The sequence below is a fragment of the Eptesicus fuscus genome, chromosome 5 (assembly GCF_027574615.1).
Source record: "Eptesicus fuscus isolate TK198812 chromosome 5, DD_ASM_mEF_20220401, whole genome shotgun sequence".
Classification (NCBI taxonomy): Eukaryota; Metazoa; Chordata; class Mammalia; order Chiroptera; family Vespertilionidae; genus Eptesicus; species Eptesicus fuscus.
In genome coordinates, this window is record NC_072477.1 from 38,774,562 (window position 1) to 38,794,523 (window position 19,962).

The 19,962-nt window shown below is 42.0% G+C and overlaps 2 protein-coding genes across 8 annotated transcripts in view; one reads left to right on the forward strand and one right to left on the reverse strand.

Moving 5' to 3' along the window:
- Positions 1–2,487: 2,487 nt before the first annotated feature.
- On the reverse strand, positions 2,488–12,575 carry LOC129148942 (uncharacterized). The gene is made up of 4 exons (XM_054715407.1): positions 12,554–12,575; positions 12,046–12,393; positions 8,840–8,912; positions 2,488–2,728 (listed from the first exon to the last, which is right to left on the reverse strand). Exons 1-4 carry the CDS (start codon positions 12,573–12,575, stop codon positions 2,488–2,490), a joined length of 684 nt encoding a protein of 227 aa, XP_054571382.1.
- The window catches only part of DDHD1 (DDHD domain containing 1), a 101,417-nt gene continuing 93,978 nt past the window's right edge, over positions 12,524–19,962 (forward strand). For 2 of the 7 annotated variants that reach the window (XM_028141739.2, XM_028141742.2), the window contains exon 1: positions 12,527–13,435. In XM_028141739.2, the coding sequence (XP_027997540.2) occupies positions 12,574–13,435 (862 nt within the window). In that variant the 5' untranslated portion in view covers positions 12,527–12,573. Of the gene's footprint in view, positions 13,436–19,962 lie in introns of all 7 variants that reach the window. The other 5 variants (XM_028141737.2, XM_028141738.2, XM_028141743.2 and 2 more) reach the window with 4 other exon arrangements.

Consider the following 19,962-nt stretch of genomic DNA (forward strand, 5'->3'; position numbering starts at 1 on the left):
CATGCCACTCCTCGATCCCCGCGGGCTGCTCTTCTTTACATGTCTTGAAACACACACACTTTCCCTGATTTCTGTCAATAGTCCAACTTTTTTTCCCCTTTCGTTTCTATGAAAGACACTGTTAAGGATAGCTGGGATCAGCAAGGGCTACTGTATCCACCTACAAAAAAAAGTAAGAGAAAGTAACTATAGCCCAAATATTCTGTTTTTCCATACCTAGAGTTCTGCCTGGGAAAGTTCTGAAAAATGCTTTCATGCAATAGTAATAAACAATAGAAACTATGAATTAGCACTTGAAAAGAGCTGATGGTCTGGATGTCAGCAGGCCTCAGTTGGGCAAGGATAAGCCATCATTGCATCACCATGTCCTTAGGGGAATGTGGTTAAAGAATAGGAAATAAACAGAAGAAATCCAGGCAGGAAAAGGGGGAGTTTGCTCAATGTTATTGCCAATTAAACAGAATTGTTGTTCAGCTATTTCTTTGAAAGAAGGAAACAGTATTGATGTTCATTTAGAGAATGGCTCTTCTAGGAAGGTTGCAATATTTTAAAAATATGTGTCAGAAAACTCTTTGTCTTGGGAGTAAAGCCAAACTTAAGGAAGCCTCATTACAGTAGACTATCTCTGCCACGAAGCAGGCCCATTAAAAATGGATGGCATAGCCATTTTAAGGAGGCTGAGAAAACTGTTCCTCCTGGGTCACAGACATTGAGAAAAAAGGAAAATAAAGCACTTTCTGAAAATGGAAATCCCCTCATTCTCGATGCTAATGCCTCCTAATCTTTGTGGAAAGGCAAAGTTTCTTTAAAAGGACACTTCTGTTCAATATGAAAAATGAGTTATGGGCTGTTTTTGTGTGATGTCAATTTATACAGAGTCTCATGGTACATTAGCATCACTTATCAGGCAGCAAAGTCTACCTGAGAGACAGTATAATGGATGGAAGAAGTCAGTGCATAATGCAGTCCTTTCTCATGGGTTTTTCCAAAGCTAGATCTCCAATAACATACCTGCACAGACCGTTTCTGGAACTGTTCCCTCATCTTTATAATTATGGCAGGCAATGTCATCTTCCCTAATCCATCCTATACACCACTGACTAATTAATCTTCCTTTTTTAAAAAGGGAGGGAGCTAAGATGATGTTACTTTCCCACTAAAATAATTTGTCAGTGTCTTTCTATTGTGTACAGATAAATCCAGCCTTCTGAGCATGGTAATCCAGGTCCTTTCACAATCTGGCACAAAAATAACTTCACTTAGCACAAAGTGGCATGCAATTATTGTTTTATTTTATATTTTTTGTTAATGTGCCCAATGAACCTTTATCCTATTCTTTTTTTTTTTTTTTTTAGTATATTATTATTTATATCAGAGAGAAAGGGAGAGGGAGAGAAAGACAGAAACATCAATGATGAGAGAGAATCATTGATCGGCTGCCTCCTGCACACCTCACACTGGGGAATCGAGCCCACAATCTGGGCATGTGCCCTGACCAGGAATCGAACCATGACCTCCTGGTTCATAGGTAACACTCAACCACTGAGCCATGCCGGCTGGGCTATCCTATTCTTTTAACCATTTTTAAGTTTTCATTTCCTCTTTAGCTAATTTTCTGTTCATAATTTCTGCTAAGTTTTCTAATCGGGATTATTAATTTTTCCAATCTCTGACTAGGAGCTCTTTACTATTAAGATTTGTAATCTTATGTCAGGTATATGCATGACAACTTTTTCAGTTTGTTGATATTAACTTATGGGTGATTCATAAAGACAAAATTTGCAGCTTAATTGATCAGGCCAGAGTTTGTCTTCCACACAATTCATGTCTAGAATCTCTTTTTTAGAAGATTTCCCTCTTACTCTCTGCCTTTCTTGTTTTCTACCAGATTCAAATGGAACTACCCAGAGTTTTCTTGTTCCAGTTACTTCATACATGGACATTGACTGGTCTTTTTGATATTTTATTTATTTATTCATATTGATTTTGAAAGAGAGAGAGAGAGAGAGAGAGAGAGAGAGAGAGAGAGAGAGAGAGAGATATCAGTCAGTTGCCTCCCATACGTGCCCCAACCAGGAATTGAACCCACAATCTTCTGGTGTGTGGAACAATGCTCTGACCAACTGAGACACACCAGCCAGAGTGACATTGACTGGTCTTAAGAGTTCTGTGCCTCTACCAATCTGATAAACTATTGGGAATTTATTGGGTTAATGGAAAAGAGCTAACCTTTTCCTTCTGTATGGCAGAGCTTCCTTTGTGTTCAGGGTGCCCTAGGTGGGCCTGGGCCTTAAGATTTTTGAAACCTGGGTAAATGAATATTTGGGAGGAAGTTGTCATTTTAAGAGTTACAGGTTCTTTTTGTACCCGGAAGTAGAGTCTTCACCTTTGGAGGAGACTATTCCTTTGTTCTTGGGTGAAGATGCTTCACCTTGTGTGTTAACAACAGATGCTAGACGCTCCAATCTGACCACATACTTTTCTATGCTAGTTAACACCAAGCTTTATTTCTGAAGCTTTCTGTGATTTTATCTGGGGAAGGGAAGAGGACATAGAGGACAGGAAGCTGAGAGTTGACCCTGGGGACTGGAAATTGAAGGTTGAGTTGAAGGAGAAGCGGTGTGTCCAGGCAGAACATAGGTGTCTAGATTCCAGGTGAAAAGTGTGGCTCAGAGGTGAGAAGAGGGCTGATCCCTCCTCCCAACTCAGCATGACACTCTTCTGGCTCCTGCATGGTAGAGGCATAAGGGGAGTCAGAAGACAGCACCGTGGTAAGGCTACCACTAATATCAGGAGGGGTTGGCACCATTAGCAAGGCAACAGAAAGGTTTCTTCAAGCTACTTGGAGACCAGGAAGGGCACCTGGGTAGACACTGTGTTGCTAGAGTAGAAGAAAAGGAACTTAGAGGGTGAGGATGATTATTGTAGTGGACAGAACAGATTGTGAATTTATGTAAACCATCCTTTTGGGAACAAGAAGAAATATCTGACCAGCAGTTAAATCAGTGGGGGCCCAAGTTATCAGTTGGGCAGTAAAAACGTAAATGGCCTCATTTTTACTTAGTGAAAAGCTTCGTCATACCAGTTGCACACATTTTAAAGATATACATATGAGGACAATGCTCCTGCCTTTATTATGTAACTCAAGAAAGTGCTTTAAATTAGGGTTTGCCAGATGGGCAAAAGTAAGTTTACAGTCATTCAAATGGAAAATAATATAATACATAATAATACAAGAATAAACTCTGTGTTTCCCCTACTCACAACTATAAACCTACTTTTGCCCCATCCCTGTGTATCAGACCAGGTAGGAGGGAGGGACCCACCATGGCACACCTATTGAGGAAATATTCTAAAGCAGCTTGAGCTTTGCGATGCCCTTTCTATCAAAAGCGGAACAATGACTTCCGGAGCATGTGAGAATGATGATAATATCAGTGCAGGTCTCGAAATGAAACAAATATCGGAAAGTGCCCTGAGCAATATAGACCGAGTGGCAAGGCTCTGTGCTAGATGATGCCGGAGTTATCCAAGTGCTGACAACTGGATTGATTTAAGGAAGGTCAATTCTCTGATCATTGCTGGGCACTTAAGCCCATTATTTAAATACAGTGTGATGTGATCTTCTCCAAGAAGCACACATAAAATAATTTATCATTTTTTCAAAATACCTTAGACATCTACAGTATCTATTATTGTCTTATATTGTTTAGCTTTTCTGATAATGTGCATTTTTTTCATCTCTCCTGCCCTACTCTCTATTCTAGTTCTTCCAATCCTTTCTTGGTTCTTTCTGACTTCAATTTTCTTCTGCACCCCCACCTCTGCTCCCCTGTTCAACTACCTGTTATTCATTTCTCAGGTTCTGCTTAAGGCATCTCTTGCTCTGGGAAAGCTTCTGGGACTGAAAAGTCCCATCCTTGCCCTCGCAGGTGAGTGGCGCATCCATCTAAGTGTAACAGCCACCATCAAGACCATTCTCATGGCTCCTTTCAACCTCACCACTGCATGTTTAACTGTCAGTCCTTCCCACTGGAGTGTAAGTTCTGTCCCTAAAACAGTGCTTGACTGACACTTAATAAACATTTGATACATATTTGTTCACTTGAACTTTTGTCAGTTTCCGCTAATAACTGATACCACTGGAGAGAGAGGTCATTTCAATTGCCCTTCATTTTACAAGCAGGAAAAATTGCCTCACCATTATTTAAAGAAGTCAAAAGGTGCCACTGAGAATCAAATTCTATTTGCATCTTTTTCCTCCCTGAGAATTACAATAATTTCATGTTTTCACCTCTGACTCAGACTAGTAAGTCTTCAAATCAAAAAACTTCAAGTTTCACTTACCTTAAAAGTCATTTAGCTCTAATGAGGTTCTCATAGTTTTCATGATCTTTGGGGGAGATCAAAAATTTGTAGGTACCAAAGAATCTTGTGGGACCCTGGACTCCTTAGAAGATTTCAAAGCACATTGAATAGTGTGTTTTAGTTGTTAACCCCACAGCTGTGCGACCGGTATTAAGAAGGCCAGCAGTATTAAGTAGGGGAGAGGGCAGAGTTGCAACAAGTACTCCATGTCACCTACAATTTAAGCCTACGGCCTCTCCAAGGAGTTGCACTAAGATAAAGGAGCCAAAATGGGTTTATGAATAGCTCCAGAGAAAACAATATGAGTAATTATAGGCCCTTAGACAACTGAGAGGTGGAGTCCCTTTCCTTGACCTCTGTATGGATTGGCCAACAGTTCTGAGAAGTACAAGTTTAAGTAACTGAGGAATCACAGGGTTCGTTGAAATGTAAATAAATAAGGGCCCAGCCAGTGTGGCTCAGTGGTTGAGCATCGAACCAGGAGATCACAGTTGGATTCCTGGTCACGCACAGACCTTGCAGGCTCAGTCCCCAGTGGGGGGGCATACAGGAGACAGCCAATCAATAATTCTCTCTCATTGTTGATGCTTCTCTTTCTCCCACTCTCTTCCTCTCTGAAATCAATAAAAATATTTTTAAATAAGGTAACGATTATAAATAATGTACTTAATGTAAATAAATAAGATGCTGAATACCACTACTTCTAGTTCATAAGACTTATGGATACATAAAAGGAAAGCAAAGGGGGAAAAATAAGGAAACATTTTTTGAAATCTAGGAAGGACTTCTATTGCATAGTGTGTTTGCTGCCAGCTATGGCAGGTGGCAATAGTGGGAGGCTCTGTAAGAGCTTTTATACACTTTATTTCATTTTGTCTTAATTCTCACCACAACAAAGTGGGGCAAGTATTGTCATTATTCTCATAAAACTGATGGTGAATCTGAGGCTCAAAACTCACATAGCTCGTCTTTGACAGGACTGAGAATTGAGTCTAGGTCTGTCTGCCACCTATGTGTCATTTCTATGACACCTGTAGATAGTGATTTTATTCAAATATTTGAATCAACTAGGTTGACATGGAAAAGAAAAACCTCTAACAAAGGTGAAAGTGATCAATACTAAGTAATATTATTCTCCATTTTGTGTTCCTTGTTTTAAAAGTTATTTTTAATTACAAATAACATACAAATGTATTGTAATCATATGAAGTGCAAATAATAGAGAACCCAAGTCCAACATCATTTCTTTCCCACCAGCCAGAAGTAGCTATGTGTAGCTTATCCTTTCAAACTTTTACCAATGATTTACATAAATGTAGGTGAGTATGTACAAATATATACAAACTAGAGGCCCAATGCATGAAATTCGTGCAAGAGTAGGCCTTCCTTCCCCCGGCTGCCAGCACCCACATCCCTCCAGCCACCGGAAGGCACCTAGGACTCGAGCTTCCCTCTGGCTGCTGGCAGGCACCTGGACTCAGGCTTCCCTCGCAGCCCCGGCTTCATCCAGAAGGTCATCCGATCTAATTAGCATATTACACTTTTATTATTATAGATATGTGTATATATGCACACGTAGAATGTGGGTTTGTTTGCATTTTTAATTTACACTAATAAAAGCAAAATATGCAAATTGACCATACCTTCACGACGCCCACCAGCCAATCAGGAGTGAGTATGCAAATTAACCCAACTAAGTTGGTGGGTTAATTTGCATAGCAGGTGTGGAGGGGCCGGGGGCAGGGTGGGATGCTTGCGTCATCGCCATGGCGATGACACAGGCGTTTTGCACCACCCCAGCCACTCAGGGCCTCTGGGCAGCGTAGAAAGGCAGGCTGGAGCGGAAAGAGGCGGCTCTGGGACCAGAGCAGAAAGGCGGTGCCGGCAGCCAGGGAAAGGAAGGCCCATTCCTGCAGGAATCTTCATGCATCAGGCTTCTAGTGTAAAAATAAGATCAAACTACAAATCATTTTTCTGTAACTTGCTATTTTTAATTAATAATATGACATGGAAATCTTTCTGGGGTTTTTTCCCCATTGATTTTTAGAGAGAGTGGAAGGGAGAGAGAGGGAAAGAGAGAGAGAAACATCGGTGTGAGAGAGATACATCAATTGGCTGCCTCCTGCATGCTCCCCAACCAGGGCTAGCGATCAAGCCCGCAACTGAGGTACCTGCCCTTGACTGGAATTCAACGTGGGACCCTTCAGTCTGTAGGCTGATGCTCTATCCACTGAGCCAAACTGGTTAAGGCCCAGTACACTCTTTTTAACTGCTCTCTGCATAGACATACAATACATTATTTAACCATTCTGCTATTTTTATTCCAATGTTGGTATTTCCATCTATGGATTATTTTTTGGTTTTATTTGTTATTACTGTTTTCAAAACAGATAGTACACTGAGGAAGGCCATGTGATGATATAGGCAGAGATTGAAGTAATGCAGCTGTAAACCAAGGAACATGAGCACCAAGGACTGCCAGCAACCATCAGAAGTTGGGAGAGCCCAGCTGGTGTGGCTCAGTGTTTGAGCATCGACTTATAAAGCAGTTTGATTCCCAGTCAGGACACATGAACATGCACATGCACATGCCTGAGTTTGGGGCTCAGTCCCTGGTGGGGGGCATGCAGGAGACAGCCAATCAATTATTCTCTCTCATCATTGATATTTTATCTCTCATTCTTCCTTCCTCTCTGAAATCAATTTATATATATATATGTTGTTTTAAACTACACAGTTTGTGGAAATTTATTACAGCAGCCCTAGGAAATGAATATACTATTCCTCTATATCTTCATTAAAATGATCTCAAGAGCTCCTGTGGGTTAGTTTCTAACCAGGAAAGAGAGTAACATGAGGGATCAAGGTTTATCATTTCTAACTTAAGAAGTAACATGAATAACCAGATGAAGGACTGTTTATAAGGTATTGATGATTAAGAATTAGTTTAAAGCTGAAGTTCTGAACTTAAGAAAAATAAGTTACAGATGGAAGGCTGTTGTTACTTATTTCTCATTTAAATACAGGTTGTTTAGTCTTGAAGAAGATTAAATATCTGAAGAACTTTGCTTTCCTACCATCCCATTTTAATTTATTAATGATATGACCATAATGGCTGTCTAGTATGATTCAAAAAGCCAGTGGGAGAGCTGTGGAAAGGGCTATGGGCTTTTGAGTCCAGAATCATACATTGTTCAAGCTGAAACATTTGAAATGCTGACTGTGTAGATAATCACACTTTCTTAAGCAGCAGTTGTAAAAAGAGCAAATCGATTCTGCCATTCAGTCCTTTCAAAGCTCAGCAAATTACCCAGGGTTGGACTAGTAGAAATCTCTATTGAAACATAGCTTTTCCCCCCTTTCCTTTTTCACTTCTATGAAAGTCAGAACACACTACACACATACAAGATGCTACTTCTAAGTCTTTCTCAGCACAATACTATAGTTACATTTTGTTGAAGGCCCATATGAGTTAGGTACTCTGTGATTAATAAAAGTGTACTTTCAGTTTTTCTCTGGGGTGAAATAGGAAAAAATCCCGGAGCACAAAAAGTCATCAAATGCATCTACAAGGGATGCATAATGCAAACCTCACAGCAGCCTACACTATCATCTAACTCACTTTTTTACAGTGAATGTTCAGGAATACAGTATAGCCAAATCTCTTTTTTATAAAAATAAGCTGATGAGGATTCTGTGGCTGCCTTCATAGAGTATGCATCAATATTGTATTGATTTACATTTTCTTTCATTTAAATATATGTCACCAATAACCATTGACCTTTATTTCTAGAAAGAATATAAAAAATTATAGGGTGTTGGTAAGTACAGTTTTGTGGGCAAACCTCTTATAAATTTTTAAGTAAATGCATTTGATAATTTTATATTTAAGTAATTTCAGTTAAACATAAAAATTAAAACAAGCTATAATCAAGATAGCACTAAACAATATTTGTTAAATGAATAAGTAAAGTAGCAATGGCTTTGTTTATTATGTATTCCTATGTTGTTTCTGCTCAACCAGGACCTTTTGATTGTAATTTGGCTTCCTCTATTGATCTGTCTTTAGCAAAAGAATGACTCTTGTGGTCTGGCCTTACAATTATATTCCCCCATAAGAACTAAAAATTTGGCACTCTGGGTTTATTTAAAGACACCTCTAGTCTGTGAATACTTCACTGTAGGACGTAGCATAGTACCTGAAACTTAGTAGCCATCTAATGCACATCAGTGAATGTTCCTTGCTCCAGTCTAGGCTATCGTTCCATTTAGTCTGTGCACCAAAGAAGATACTCTCTGCTGTGTGTCCCCCTAACAATTTGCCCCTTGAAATTCTAATCCCCAAGGTGATGGTGTTAGGAGTTGGGACATTTGGAAGGTGACTAGATCATAAGGGCCATCATAAAAGACACCTCACAGAGAGCTCTGTAACTCCTTCCAACATGTGAAGACCCAGTGAAAAGATGCTCACCTATTAACCAGGAAGCCCTCACCAGACACCAAATCTACTGGCACAACGACCTTGGATTTCCCAGGCTCCAGAACTGTGAAAAATAAATACTTGTTGCTTAGAATCTATTTGTTTATGGTATTCCGTTATAGGCAGAGGAACAGGCTAAGACACTCATTTTAAGAAACTGGATAAATAATAATACTAAAAATAGAAAGTAAAATAAACTTGAAAATGTAGTGGATGGCTTACCGACAAGAGACACAACAGATGGTGTATGGTTATATAACTGCCCTCTTTCTTCTAAATATTCCATTATATACTTTGTGCAAAGCCATTCCAAGTGGTGTGGGTTAATGGCTCAGAATAAATTACATAGCATAAGGCTACCCCTAACATTTTTATACAGGTAAATATGGGTTAAAATGAACAATTTGGCGGGGAAAAACCTTTTGGGAGAAGAAAAAGGAAAGTTGGCACCAAGGAAAGAGGAAGCCAAAATTGCACCATGTAACATTGGAGAGGTGGGGAGGGGATGATGGCTGATGTTAGAGAGCCCCTGCTATATGCCCAATAGGGGCGGGGGGCGGGGGGGGGGGCGGGGAATGATGGCTGGATGTGCAAATGAGCTGTTTCCGTCTTTTATGGTACAAACCAGCTCACTTTGCCTCTTTTTCTCTCCTGCATCGATGAGAACACCCTCAGGTTTGGTTCCACATCCACCTGGTTATTGCAGCAGCATGGATCCACAAGTGCTAGAAGTCTGAACAATCATACTTATTTGGCTTATCCGAAGGAGGCTTGGTCTTGGGGAATTAGTAAAATGCAATAGAGTGCTTTACATATAACCATGGAAGTTCAGATACTGCTGTGTCAATTGCATACATTAATGATGTAGTGGTGAGAAGCCACCTGACATCTGTTCCAACAGTTGGGGACTATAATAGAGGAACCCTTCCCCCTCTTGTCAGGATTATATGACCTGAAAAATGCTCTAGAAAGCAAAAGTAGGAGAATAATAGAAGGAAGAATCAGATAAAGAATGACTTTCAAGTAGAAAAGAGCCCAGCTGATGTGGCTCAGTAGTTGAGCCTTGACCTATGAACCAAAAGATCATGGTTTGATTCCCAGTCTGGGCACGTGCCCGAGTTGTGGACTTGATCCCAGTAGAGGGCGTGCAGGAGGCAGCCGATCAATGATTCTCTCTCTTCCTCCCCCTTACTCTTTGAAATTAATAACATCATATTTTTTAAATAAAGTAGAAAAGAAAGTTGAGAGCAGCTTTATGGCATTTGCCTTCATATGGCTAAGGAATAACAAGGAAATTAACATACAGTTAAATGAAATTATATATTATATTTTCAAGTATCTTTTACTCACTGTCAGCCTGGGACCAACTACTAGGGTCTCTTCTTTTAGCCCCAGCTCACATCCAAGGTGCAGAAGCAATCTCAACTCCCACAAACACTGATTGGCATCTCTCCTCACCAAGGTCTACACCAAGATAGGAGAGAATCTGGGTTTCTCTTCTCCTGCCTGTGGTTTGTTTGAGGAGTTTTTTTGTGTGTGTGTGTTTTGTTTTGTTTTTTTTTTATCTTTGAGGATCAACATCTTCAAGAATGACTATACTACCTAAAAGAGTGTAGCCTTACACAATGGACCACAAGAGGATAACCTTCTCAATATGACCTAAAACACAACATTTAAACAATACATAGCAGGAAATAACTTTTTAAATAGAGGATAATATTCATTAACGGGAATTATACTATAGCTAATAGTTAAAATTTGGCTAAAATAATCTGACCAGATAGCAACACACAGGTTATATCCTATCAAGAAACCTAAAGGGATAGAGATATTTTAAACATTGTGATATCCCTTATTTTAAATCCCCTTTATAAAACTCTTTACACTGCACTATAATGTATCTGCTCCCTTTTCTGTTATCCCTCACTAGGTTCTAAAGCCCTTAAAAAAGAAACTCTTCCATTCTCTTTTGTATCACAACCTAGCAGAGATGCTTGACATATTGGTGACCTTCAAAACACTAGAATGAATGCTTTCATCACTAGTAAGTAGAATCAAAGCTCATACCCGATTTTATATTCTGCACATTGTCAACAGAAAGACTGGAGAAGAAATTGATAAGCAAATACTCAGAAAGGAGTATAAATGGAAACAAGAGCTCTGATCTTAACTGCTTTGAGTCAAGGCCATCGTGTCCAGTTGAGCAGGTTGTTCATTGCACAAGATTATCCAGCTATGGGCACAAATTGGAACAGAAATCCAGTCCATGTACATGGTTCTCTATCTGCCCACAGGAAGCAATGCCTTTAAAAAAAAACAAAAAAAAAAACAAAACAAAACAAAAAAAAACCTCATACAAAAACTGTACAAGCTTGAAATTGCTCTGCTTAAATAACTAAATCTCTGACATGTTAGATCCCAGCAATAAAAATGGTCCTACTAATCTGATTCTACCACAAAGGGAGGGAGGAAAAAACAGTGAATATTGTCTGATGTTGAATTGAGAATACTGAGGTTGGAGATTTTCTCAACATAAGGTGATACAGGGTTATACAACTTTTTTTATATATATATAAAAGTGGAGCCTCTGCATTCTACCTGAACCCAGAAAATGAGATAAAGAATCAGAGATACATAAAGAACAGGAAGAAACCTTGAAGGTCACAGAATTCCATTGCTAGAAGAGACTTTAAAGATCACGTAATCCAACAATGACTTTCTGTTATAGATGAAGAATCAAAGAGATCAAGGGGATGAGTGACTTGCCTGTGGCTAGTTAGCAAAAGTAAGTCTAGAGCCTAGTTGTTTTCTGGCTTTCAATCTAACCATCTTTCTATTACAACTGGCTGGACTTGCCAGCATTATAATGAACAGTGTGTACCCACTGTGTGGGAGAAATGGAGACATACTGACTTTGTCTCCATGGAGGGCCTTACACTGAGGTTGAGAAAACAGGAAATAAGTATTGAAAGATAAGCAATAATAGGAGGTGGCACATGAAGGGAGGTTTAGAATGGGGTTTCTGAGTGGGAGTGGTGACGCCAAGGATAGGAATTGGTAGGCATGAGGAGTGGGGCGGAGTGCCCTATTGTGGGCTGACAATTCTGGAAGGACCAGAACCAGGTGACTGAGAAGGTCCAGCTGGGGCCGCAGGCGGGTCTAAGGTCACAAAACCAAGGTCAGAAAAATGCAACTACCAGGGCCCTCCTCTCGATCTGTATCCGAATTGGACCTTTGGTCTGCTGTCCCCGATTGCCAGTGCGGGATTGGTGGGGGCCCCTCCACATCTGGGCTGACTCCCAGAAGGGAGGAGGCCGAGGCTGCTGTGCAGGGAGCAGAGCCGGGAAGCAAGCGGAAAAGAACTGAGGGATCCGAGGAGCGTCGCGTACCCCCCTGGGCGGCTGGGTGCCCCGAGCTGACGCCGAACCAGCCGCCCGAGGAGCAGGAGGCGCGGCTCGCCCGCGGCGCGGACCGAGAAGGGGCTTCCGGGGCGGGGCGCGCGGGGGGGGGGGGCGGGGCCAGGACCAAGCTCCGCCCACGTCGGGCTGCGTGACAATGGGGCGGACGGCGGAACGCGGGTCTCGGGTGGGGGGCGGAGCCACCGCCGCGGCCGCCGCAGCCCCGGTCGGGATTTGAAAGATTAAAAAGTCCCGTTGGAGAGGGCGGCGGCGGTGAATGTGTGGCGGAAGCGCCGCGCGGCCGGGCAGCGGCGGCGTCTCCTCAGCATGAATTACCCGGGCCTCGGGTCCCCGCGCGGCCCCGAGCATAACGGCCGGGACAGCGGCGGCGCCGCCTGGCAGCTGGGCTCGGAGGCGGAACCGGCGTTCCGCGGCAGCGTCCGCTGCTTCGAGCACCTGCCCAGCGGGGACCCGGGCGACGGCGAGGTGCCCCTGGCCCTGCTGCGCGGGGAGCCCGGGCTGCACTTGGCGCCCGGCGCGGAGGATCACAACCACCACCTGGCGCTAGACCCCTGCCTCAGTGACGAGAACTATGACTTCAGCTCGGCCGAGTCCGGCTCCTCGCTGCGCTACTACAGCGAGGGCGAGAGCGGCGGCGGCAGCTCCTTGTCCCTGCAGCCGCCGCAGCCGCCGCCGCTGGTGCCGTCGAACTCGGGGGGCTGCGGGGCTGCGGGAGGGGGTCTCGGGGAGAGGAAGCGCACCCGGCCCGGCGGCGCGGCCGCCCGGCACCGCTACGAGGTGGTGACGGAGCTGGGCCCGGAGGAGGTGCGCTGGTTCTACAAGGAGGACAAGAAGACCTGGAAGCCCTTCATCGGCTACGACTCGCTCCGCATCGAGCTCGCCTTCCGGACCCTGCTGCAGGCCACGGGTGGCCCAGCCCAGGCCGCGAACCCGGACCGTGGCCATGTGTGCGGCCGGGCCTCCCCGGCGGGCCCGGCCTCCCGCTTCGGGGGGGACGACGACGACGACGACGAGGACGACGAGGACCGCGCCTGCGGCTTCATCCCGCGCACCGCGAGGCGCGAGCCCGAGATGGAGCAGCTGGTGAACGTCGAGCGGGTGTGTGTGCGGGGCGGCCTCTACGAGGTGGATTTGACCCAAGGAGAATGCCACCCGGTGTACTGGAACCGTGAGTAGCCGGCCGGGGGCGGGAGCGGGCCGGGGTGCGCCTCTGCAAGGGGGGGGGGGGTCGGCACGCACCCGCGTGGGCTTGGGACTTGACCTCCGCGGAGGCGGCGGCGGCGGCGTGAGGCCTGGTGTGCGGCGGGAGCAGTTTGGAGACAGCGCGGGCGGCGGCGGCAGGTGAAGGGTGAGGCAGCAGATGGCGGTATCCCCGTCGCCCGGGGTCAGGAGGAGAGGATACTGCCGGGGCCGCGTCTCCTGGCTGGGCCGGCGCTGCTGCCATCCCCTGGAGACATCCAGGAACGGATGCCCGGCCCGAAAGGTTTCATTTCGTGATTCTACCTGAGCTGTGTTCCACCGGGGATCTGATTCGGTCTCATTTACCCCGGACTGCCTGTGATTTAAATAGCAGCCTGTTCTCTAAGGGTGGGGGTGTTTGGGAGGATCTGCTCGGGAATCACCAGTTCGGTTATGGAATCGGGTAAAGAAAATTAATCCCTGGCGGAGAGGGAGGGAGCGCGCGCGTTCCTTCCGGGTGCGTTTGGGAGAGATGGAAAGCGCCGCGTGAAGCAGTTCTGGCAAGTGCCTCTGCTCACTTGTGTATGTTTTTGTTTGTTTGTTTGTTTTTTGTCTCTTAGGCCTTTGTTTGCATATTTTTTATCTCGACTTCGAAAAATTACAAGGCCTCTGCCTTGGTTTCCTCGTCTGTAAAATACGGATAACTACCTCATATTGTTGCGGAGATTATAAATGAGATAATACACCTAAAGAACTTGAAACTGCCTGGCACACATCTGTGATATATGTTAGCAGTGGGTCCTTATTCATTAGACAGCAACACAATTAGGTATATAATTCTATTAAGGAGGAACACTATTAGAAATATCTGCTACTGCAGGTAGCAGAATAGGTCATATTCTCTAGTAAAAGGAGCTATTGGCCACCAATAATTTGTAATATACAGTTTTAATTTTTAGAGCCCAGTGCCATAACTCACATGTCCTCGTTGACTGTCTCTAGCCTGAGGTCCTCCATACATATTACAACATCCTTATCTTCTATAATAATAAAAGTGTAATATGCTAATTAGACGGGACGTTCTGGACGAAGTCAGGGCTAGCCCAAGTCCGGGGTGCCGGGCAGCTGGGGGAAGGAAGGCCTACTCTTGCACAAATTTCATGCATGGGGCCTCTAGTATTAATTATATGCATTGATGACTTAGCTTTCTATGTTTAGCATCTATGAGCAGAGTCCATCACCTTTATCTTGAATTGTTACAGGGCTTAGTGCAGTAAATATTAAGTAGATATTGAATTGCATAAGTGATTGCATAATATTAAAACATTCATATGGCAAGTGAGTCACTATAATAGCAATTACAATGTATATAAAAATCCCCAAATAAAATAAGCATAGTAAGAGATTTAATTTCTTACTACACTTTAAGATGACATTGAAGGCATTTACCATTTTCCCAAGGCCAGATTCGTAATGGATGTGTCACATCACTCACTTTTTTTTTTACTCCTTTTGACTATAAGCTTATTAAGGACAGGGTATGCTGTATTCACTCATTCATTCAGCTCTTTCATTTTACTAGTATTGGTATGTGCATAACCCAGTATGCTTGTAAAGGTATTAGGAAAGGTGAGGAAAAGGACAATCCTCATCTTTCAGGAATTTCCCACTTAGTCTTCTCTTCAAATGACCTAAACATCACTATAGGCATTTTCCCTTTGAATGTAGAAGTACAAGGACTTAGTGGAGCCAGAAAGTTGAATAAAATTTTAGGCATCCTTGGAAAAGGGACTGGAAACCAAGAATTGAATCTTCCCCTTAGGTCAACTGAACTATATTCACCTAGGATACTCTGTTCTTTTGGCATATGATAAAATTCTTAATGCTTGCATAGTGCTTTACTATTTACAAAGCGATTTTTCACATTCATTTTTATTATGATATCAAATTAATGCTAACATTCTATATATGAAGAAGTAGGCTCATTGAAATTGATGAACTTGCCCAAGGTCATGCAGCTAAAAAATGTTAAAGCAGTTCATAGTCTAGTGCATTCAGTATTCAAAGAGCATCTGACCCACCCAAGGGTAAAGGTGTAGGGAAAGCTTCCCAGATAATGTAAGTCTGAGTCCTAAATGATTAATTTAATCAGGCAAAAGAAATGGGGAGATAGAGGGAAAGTAATTCCAGCTAGGTGGGGTAACATATGCAAGGACACAGAAGCATGAAATTGCATGGCATTTTGAGGAAATTAGGGCCGCACAGGGTAGGTTTAGGATTTGACCACCACAGAGGCAGGTGTTGGTTGGGTCTGGGACAGGAAGAGTTTGTGAAAGAAGCACTTGCCTATGAATGGCACATTTGGGGAAGTAGCCAGAAAAAGAACAAGGGTGGATACCCAGTGCTAAGAAGTTTGAACTTTATTCTATGAGTAAAGGGGAATCAGACAGTTGAAGGTTCTCTGTTGGGTGATTAGTGACAACACAAAGGTTGAATTGGAGAGTTGGAGAATATCTTAGAATGCTAATATCATAAGTCAAGTGAGAAACAGTGAGGGCCTACAAAAGTTAACCTGAAAGGAAACATTCTTCTTTAACAGCAACACCTATTTTAGCATTTTCTAAATAATTTTATGTAAGATTCAATCCCATGGGTGTCCCAGGCCTGCATATGAGCTATAGTGAAAATACAACAGTGCTGCTTTTGGTCCATAATTTACCACTTTTCACAGAATCCCATGTAACTTTGATCTAATTGGTTCTTCAGGACTCTGTGTATTATGTTTTCACACCTCCTCAGGAAGGTTCATTCCCAGTATGGTTTATTCAGCCTTTCTTGAAATGGAAGGACTCTTATGATATTTGGCAGCTTTTGACCTTTATCCCATTTAACTTTTTTTTTTAAATCTTCTAGAAACTTTCTGAATAGTGGTAATTAAAGTTTTAAAAAGTCCAACAACTTCCTGCAGAGTGGTGGAAGCATTCCAGTCAGTGGTCATTTAGACTTTTGTGACCTAATTAAGTCCACTGCATCTGGGTGTCAAGGCCAACAAGTTACCTATGTCCAGTCTAAAAGAAAGGTGTTGACTTAAATTTTTAATATTTACTTTTCCTTTTGAACTCTTACTAGCAGATAAAATTTGAGCCACTTTGGTGGTGCATGAATCAAAAAGAGTACAGAATTAATCTTCTATAGATAGGAAGCAAATATTACATATGAAAAGGGTATTAATTATGGGAAATTAGTTTGTTTCATTGTCTGTTCAGATATTTTTCTGACTACATGTGGTCATTTTAGATAAAAACTGATCACTGCTGAGTAATCCCTAAGTGCATTCCCTTGCTCCCTGTGTTCTTCCTAAGCTGCTTTGTAACTACCTCATAGGCTTGTTTTAATTATTATGTATAATGTGCTTAGAACAGTAATTGGCCCAAACAAAGTACTAACTGTTAACTTTATGTGGATCTTAGAAAACTATACCTTACTTATAGAAACTCACATGAAAATTAAAAAGGCTACTAGTACATAACTGTACCTCATCACAGGCAAAAGAATGTAAAAAATATTAGCAAGAACATGGCCAAAGCATTTAGTAGTAGCAGGATGGCATGTGGAACATTATAGGGATATTTGATGAGTTTAGGATAGTATCATAGCAATTCTGATAGTAATAAATGCAGCATGTACTAGGGAGTTTGTAATATCCCTTCATTGACTAAGTTTGTAAAGTTATTTAATTGACAAATATTTATATGAAGGTGTAGTTTCTAGAAGCAGTCATTAACTATAAGTTTCAGATATTTTAAAAGTTAACTAGTCTTCATAATACAGGGTGGGGCAAAAGTAGGTTACAGTTGTGAGTACATGAAACAGAATTTATTCTTGTATTATTATTTCTTAATTATTGTGTTATTTTCCATATGAACAATTGTAAACCTACTTTTGCCCCACCCTTTATATTGAAGATCAAATAATATTCTCAATAAAATGAGGTAGAAAGACTTTTCTACCTCATTTTATTGAGAATATTATGTTTTCTGTAAGTACCCAAATTATATGATGTTTATTAGCTTGGCCTAGCTGTCACCATCCTTTTTCATTCAAGGATTAATAACCTTAATAATTAATTTTTTTTTAATCGTCACCCAAGGATGTGTTTTTATTGATTTGAGAGGGAAAGAGAGAAACATCTATTGGTTGCCTCCCATATGCACCCTGACCAGGGATGGAACTCCCAACCTGGGTATGTGCCCTGGCTGAGAATCAAATCCGCCACCTCTTGGTGCATAGGACAATGCTCCAACTGGCCAAGGCTAATTAATAATTTTTTATGAGGCACAATGCATCATAGGAAAGTAGTGGAATCCAAGCTGGTAGAAGGCATTCTTTCTTGATCAGTTTCTGCCTCCAATAAAGCAGAACTATAGGGAATAGAGACCAGGGATTGACATGCCTGACTGAAAAAGTATTAAGAGACTTTAATCTTATTCTTTTTTCACTATATTATCTCCTAGTAGCCCAAGCTGGAAAGCAGCTTTGGGTGGCACTAGAATCCTGGCTGCTCAGCTTTGTGGAACTGGCAAAGTCTTCTGAGCACCCCGTCCCAGATTAAGCCTGCTTTAGACAGCATTTTTCATTGACCTACTGAAATAACACAAGGATATGAATGACTAGTGAGTGACATGTATGGAGCACAGGACTTGGCACTACCTGACCAAGGCATTCAGGACGTTTCTTTCCCTTTGCAATGTACATTAGTTTAAAAACTCATCTAATGTCAGTTATTGATCCACCTTGTTTGTATATGGCCCAAGTGTAATATTGCATGTCATGCAAGTGCTTTATATGAATACTAGAGGCCCGGTGCATGGGATTCATGCACCAGTGGGGTCCCTTAGGCTGACCTGTGCCCTCTTGTAATCCGGGACCCCTCGGGAATGTTGGACTGCCGGTTTCAGCCCGATCCCTGCAGACCAGGCCGAGGGACCCCATTGGTGCATGAATGCGTGCACCGGGCCTTTAGTATGCATATAAGATCGTTGGTTAATCTCTTCCCACCTTCTCCCCCAACCCCCCTTCCCTCTGAGATTCATCAGTCTGTTCCATGTTTCCATGCCTGTGCTTTGAGCCTCTGCCCCCTGGTGGTCAGGGTGTGTAATAGCTACAGGTCGAATGGTCACGTAGCATATCAGGCTTTTATATAGAGAGATTCAAAATATTTAGTATGGTTTTCCTTCCTCCATCTGTTGCACCCTCTTTTCTTTCCTCCTTTACTATGTTGTCATAAAAGAGACCTTTTGTTACTCCTTCTTCCAAATTTTATTTCCTGGGACTTTAATCTCCACATCATGATCTGTCATTTCTACTTTGCTAAGATCTTTGATGTCTGGAACCCTACGGCTGATCCTTTCCTGTAGAGCGCAAGAAAAAGCTGGTCACAGAATCCTCTGAGAATTATGGACATTGGCTGAAGAGAGTAGGGTATAGAAAAGAGCTGGGGAAATGGGAATGTTTTCACATGAAGCCTACAATGAAAATTACTGGCAGAAGAAATGGAGAGATAGGCAATTCTAGAATCCCTGATTGTGGGGTAATCTGATTTAAGACCTGTGCATGTTTTCTTTTATCAAGAAAAACTTCAACACTGATGGAGAGTGTAGATACAGTCTCTTCTTTTTTGCCACAATACATTCCTAGAAGCTCAGTTAAAAGTAGAACAAGGAAGATAATTTTTATAGCCACTGTGTATAACCTATAATTCTACTTTAAAAAGTCTGCCTTAGTAAAGGGAAATTGTGCCAGCAAAAGATGTTGAGTCACTGACAAATGAATGGATTAATGCAGGGGTCCTCAAACTTTTTAAACAGGGGGCCAGTTCACTGTCCCTCAGACCGTTAAAGGGCCGGACTATAGTTTAAAAAAAACTATGAACAAATTCCTATGCACACTGCACATATCTTATTTTGAAGTAAAAAAACAAAACGGCAAAATGGGGTCCCGCGGGCCATAGTTTGAGGATGCCTGGATTAATGGATGAGAAGCATAATACAGATACTTTCTGATACCCCTGGCTTAGGGGATAAGTTAAATTCAAGGTTGTGAAAAGTAGGAATCATCTGTCAGAAAACTAAAGAAAAACAGTAGAAATATTGATATGATCATATAAAAATAATTGTTTTATGTATTGCTTTCTAATTTTATCAAATTTCCACATAAGAATAAATTATACACTCATTAATATTTGTCTTACTACTTTAAGCTATAGCTAGATGATTTTTATAATCATTGCACTTGTATGTTCAAATAAAATCTTTTGAATGATGGCTGTGGAGGCCAGGCCAACCTTTAAAAATTACATTGTTATTGGTACTTCTGTACCCTGAGATTTCAGATATTTGGAAATCTTAGAGAAATATAAATTCCATCTGAATGGATGGCTTTTTCAAGTAATTGAGAATTAATTTTTTATTTGCTAGAGTGAAATTTTAACTATGAATGAAAATCTCTCTATTACTA

Coding starts and splice junctions, on each gene's coding strand:
- LOC129148942 (XM_054715407.1), bottom strand. CDS start 12,575: ATGCTGAGGAGACGCCGCCGCT. Junction 12,394..12,553: donor GCTGAGGAGACGCCGCCGCT/GCCCGGCCGCGC, acceptor ATTGTCACGCAG/CCCGACGTGGGCGGAGCTTG. Junction 8,913..12,045: donor AGATCGAGAGGAGGGCCCTG/GTAGTTGCATTT, acceptor TATTTTTCACAG/TTCTGGAGCCTGGGAAATCC.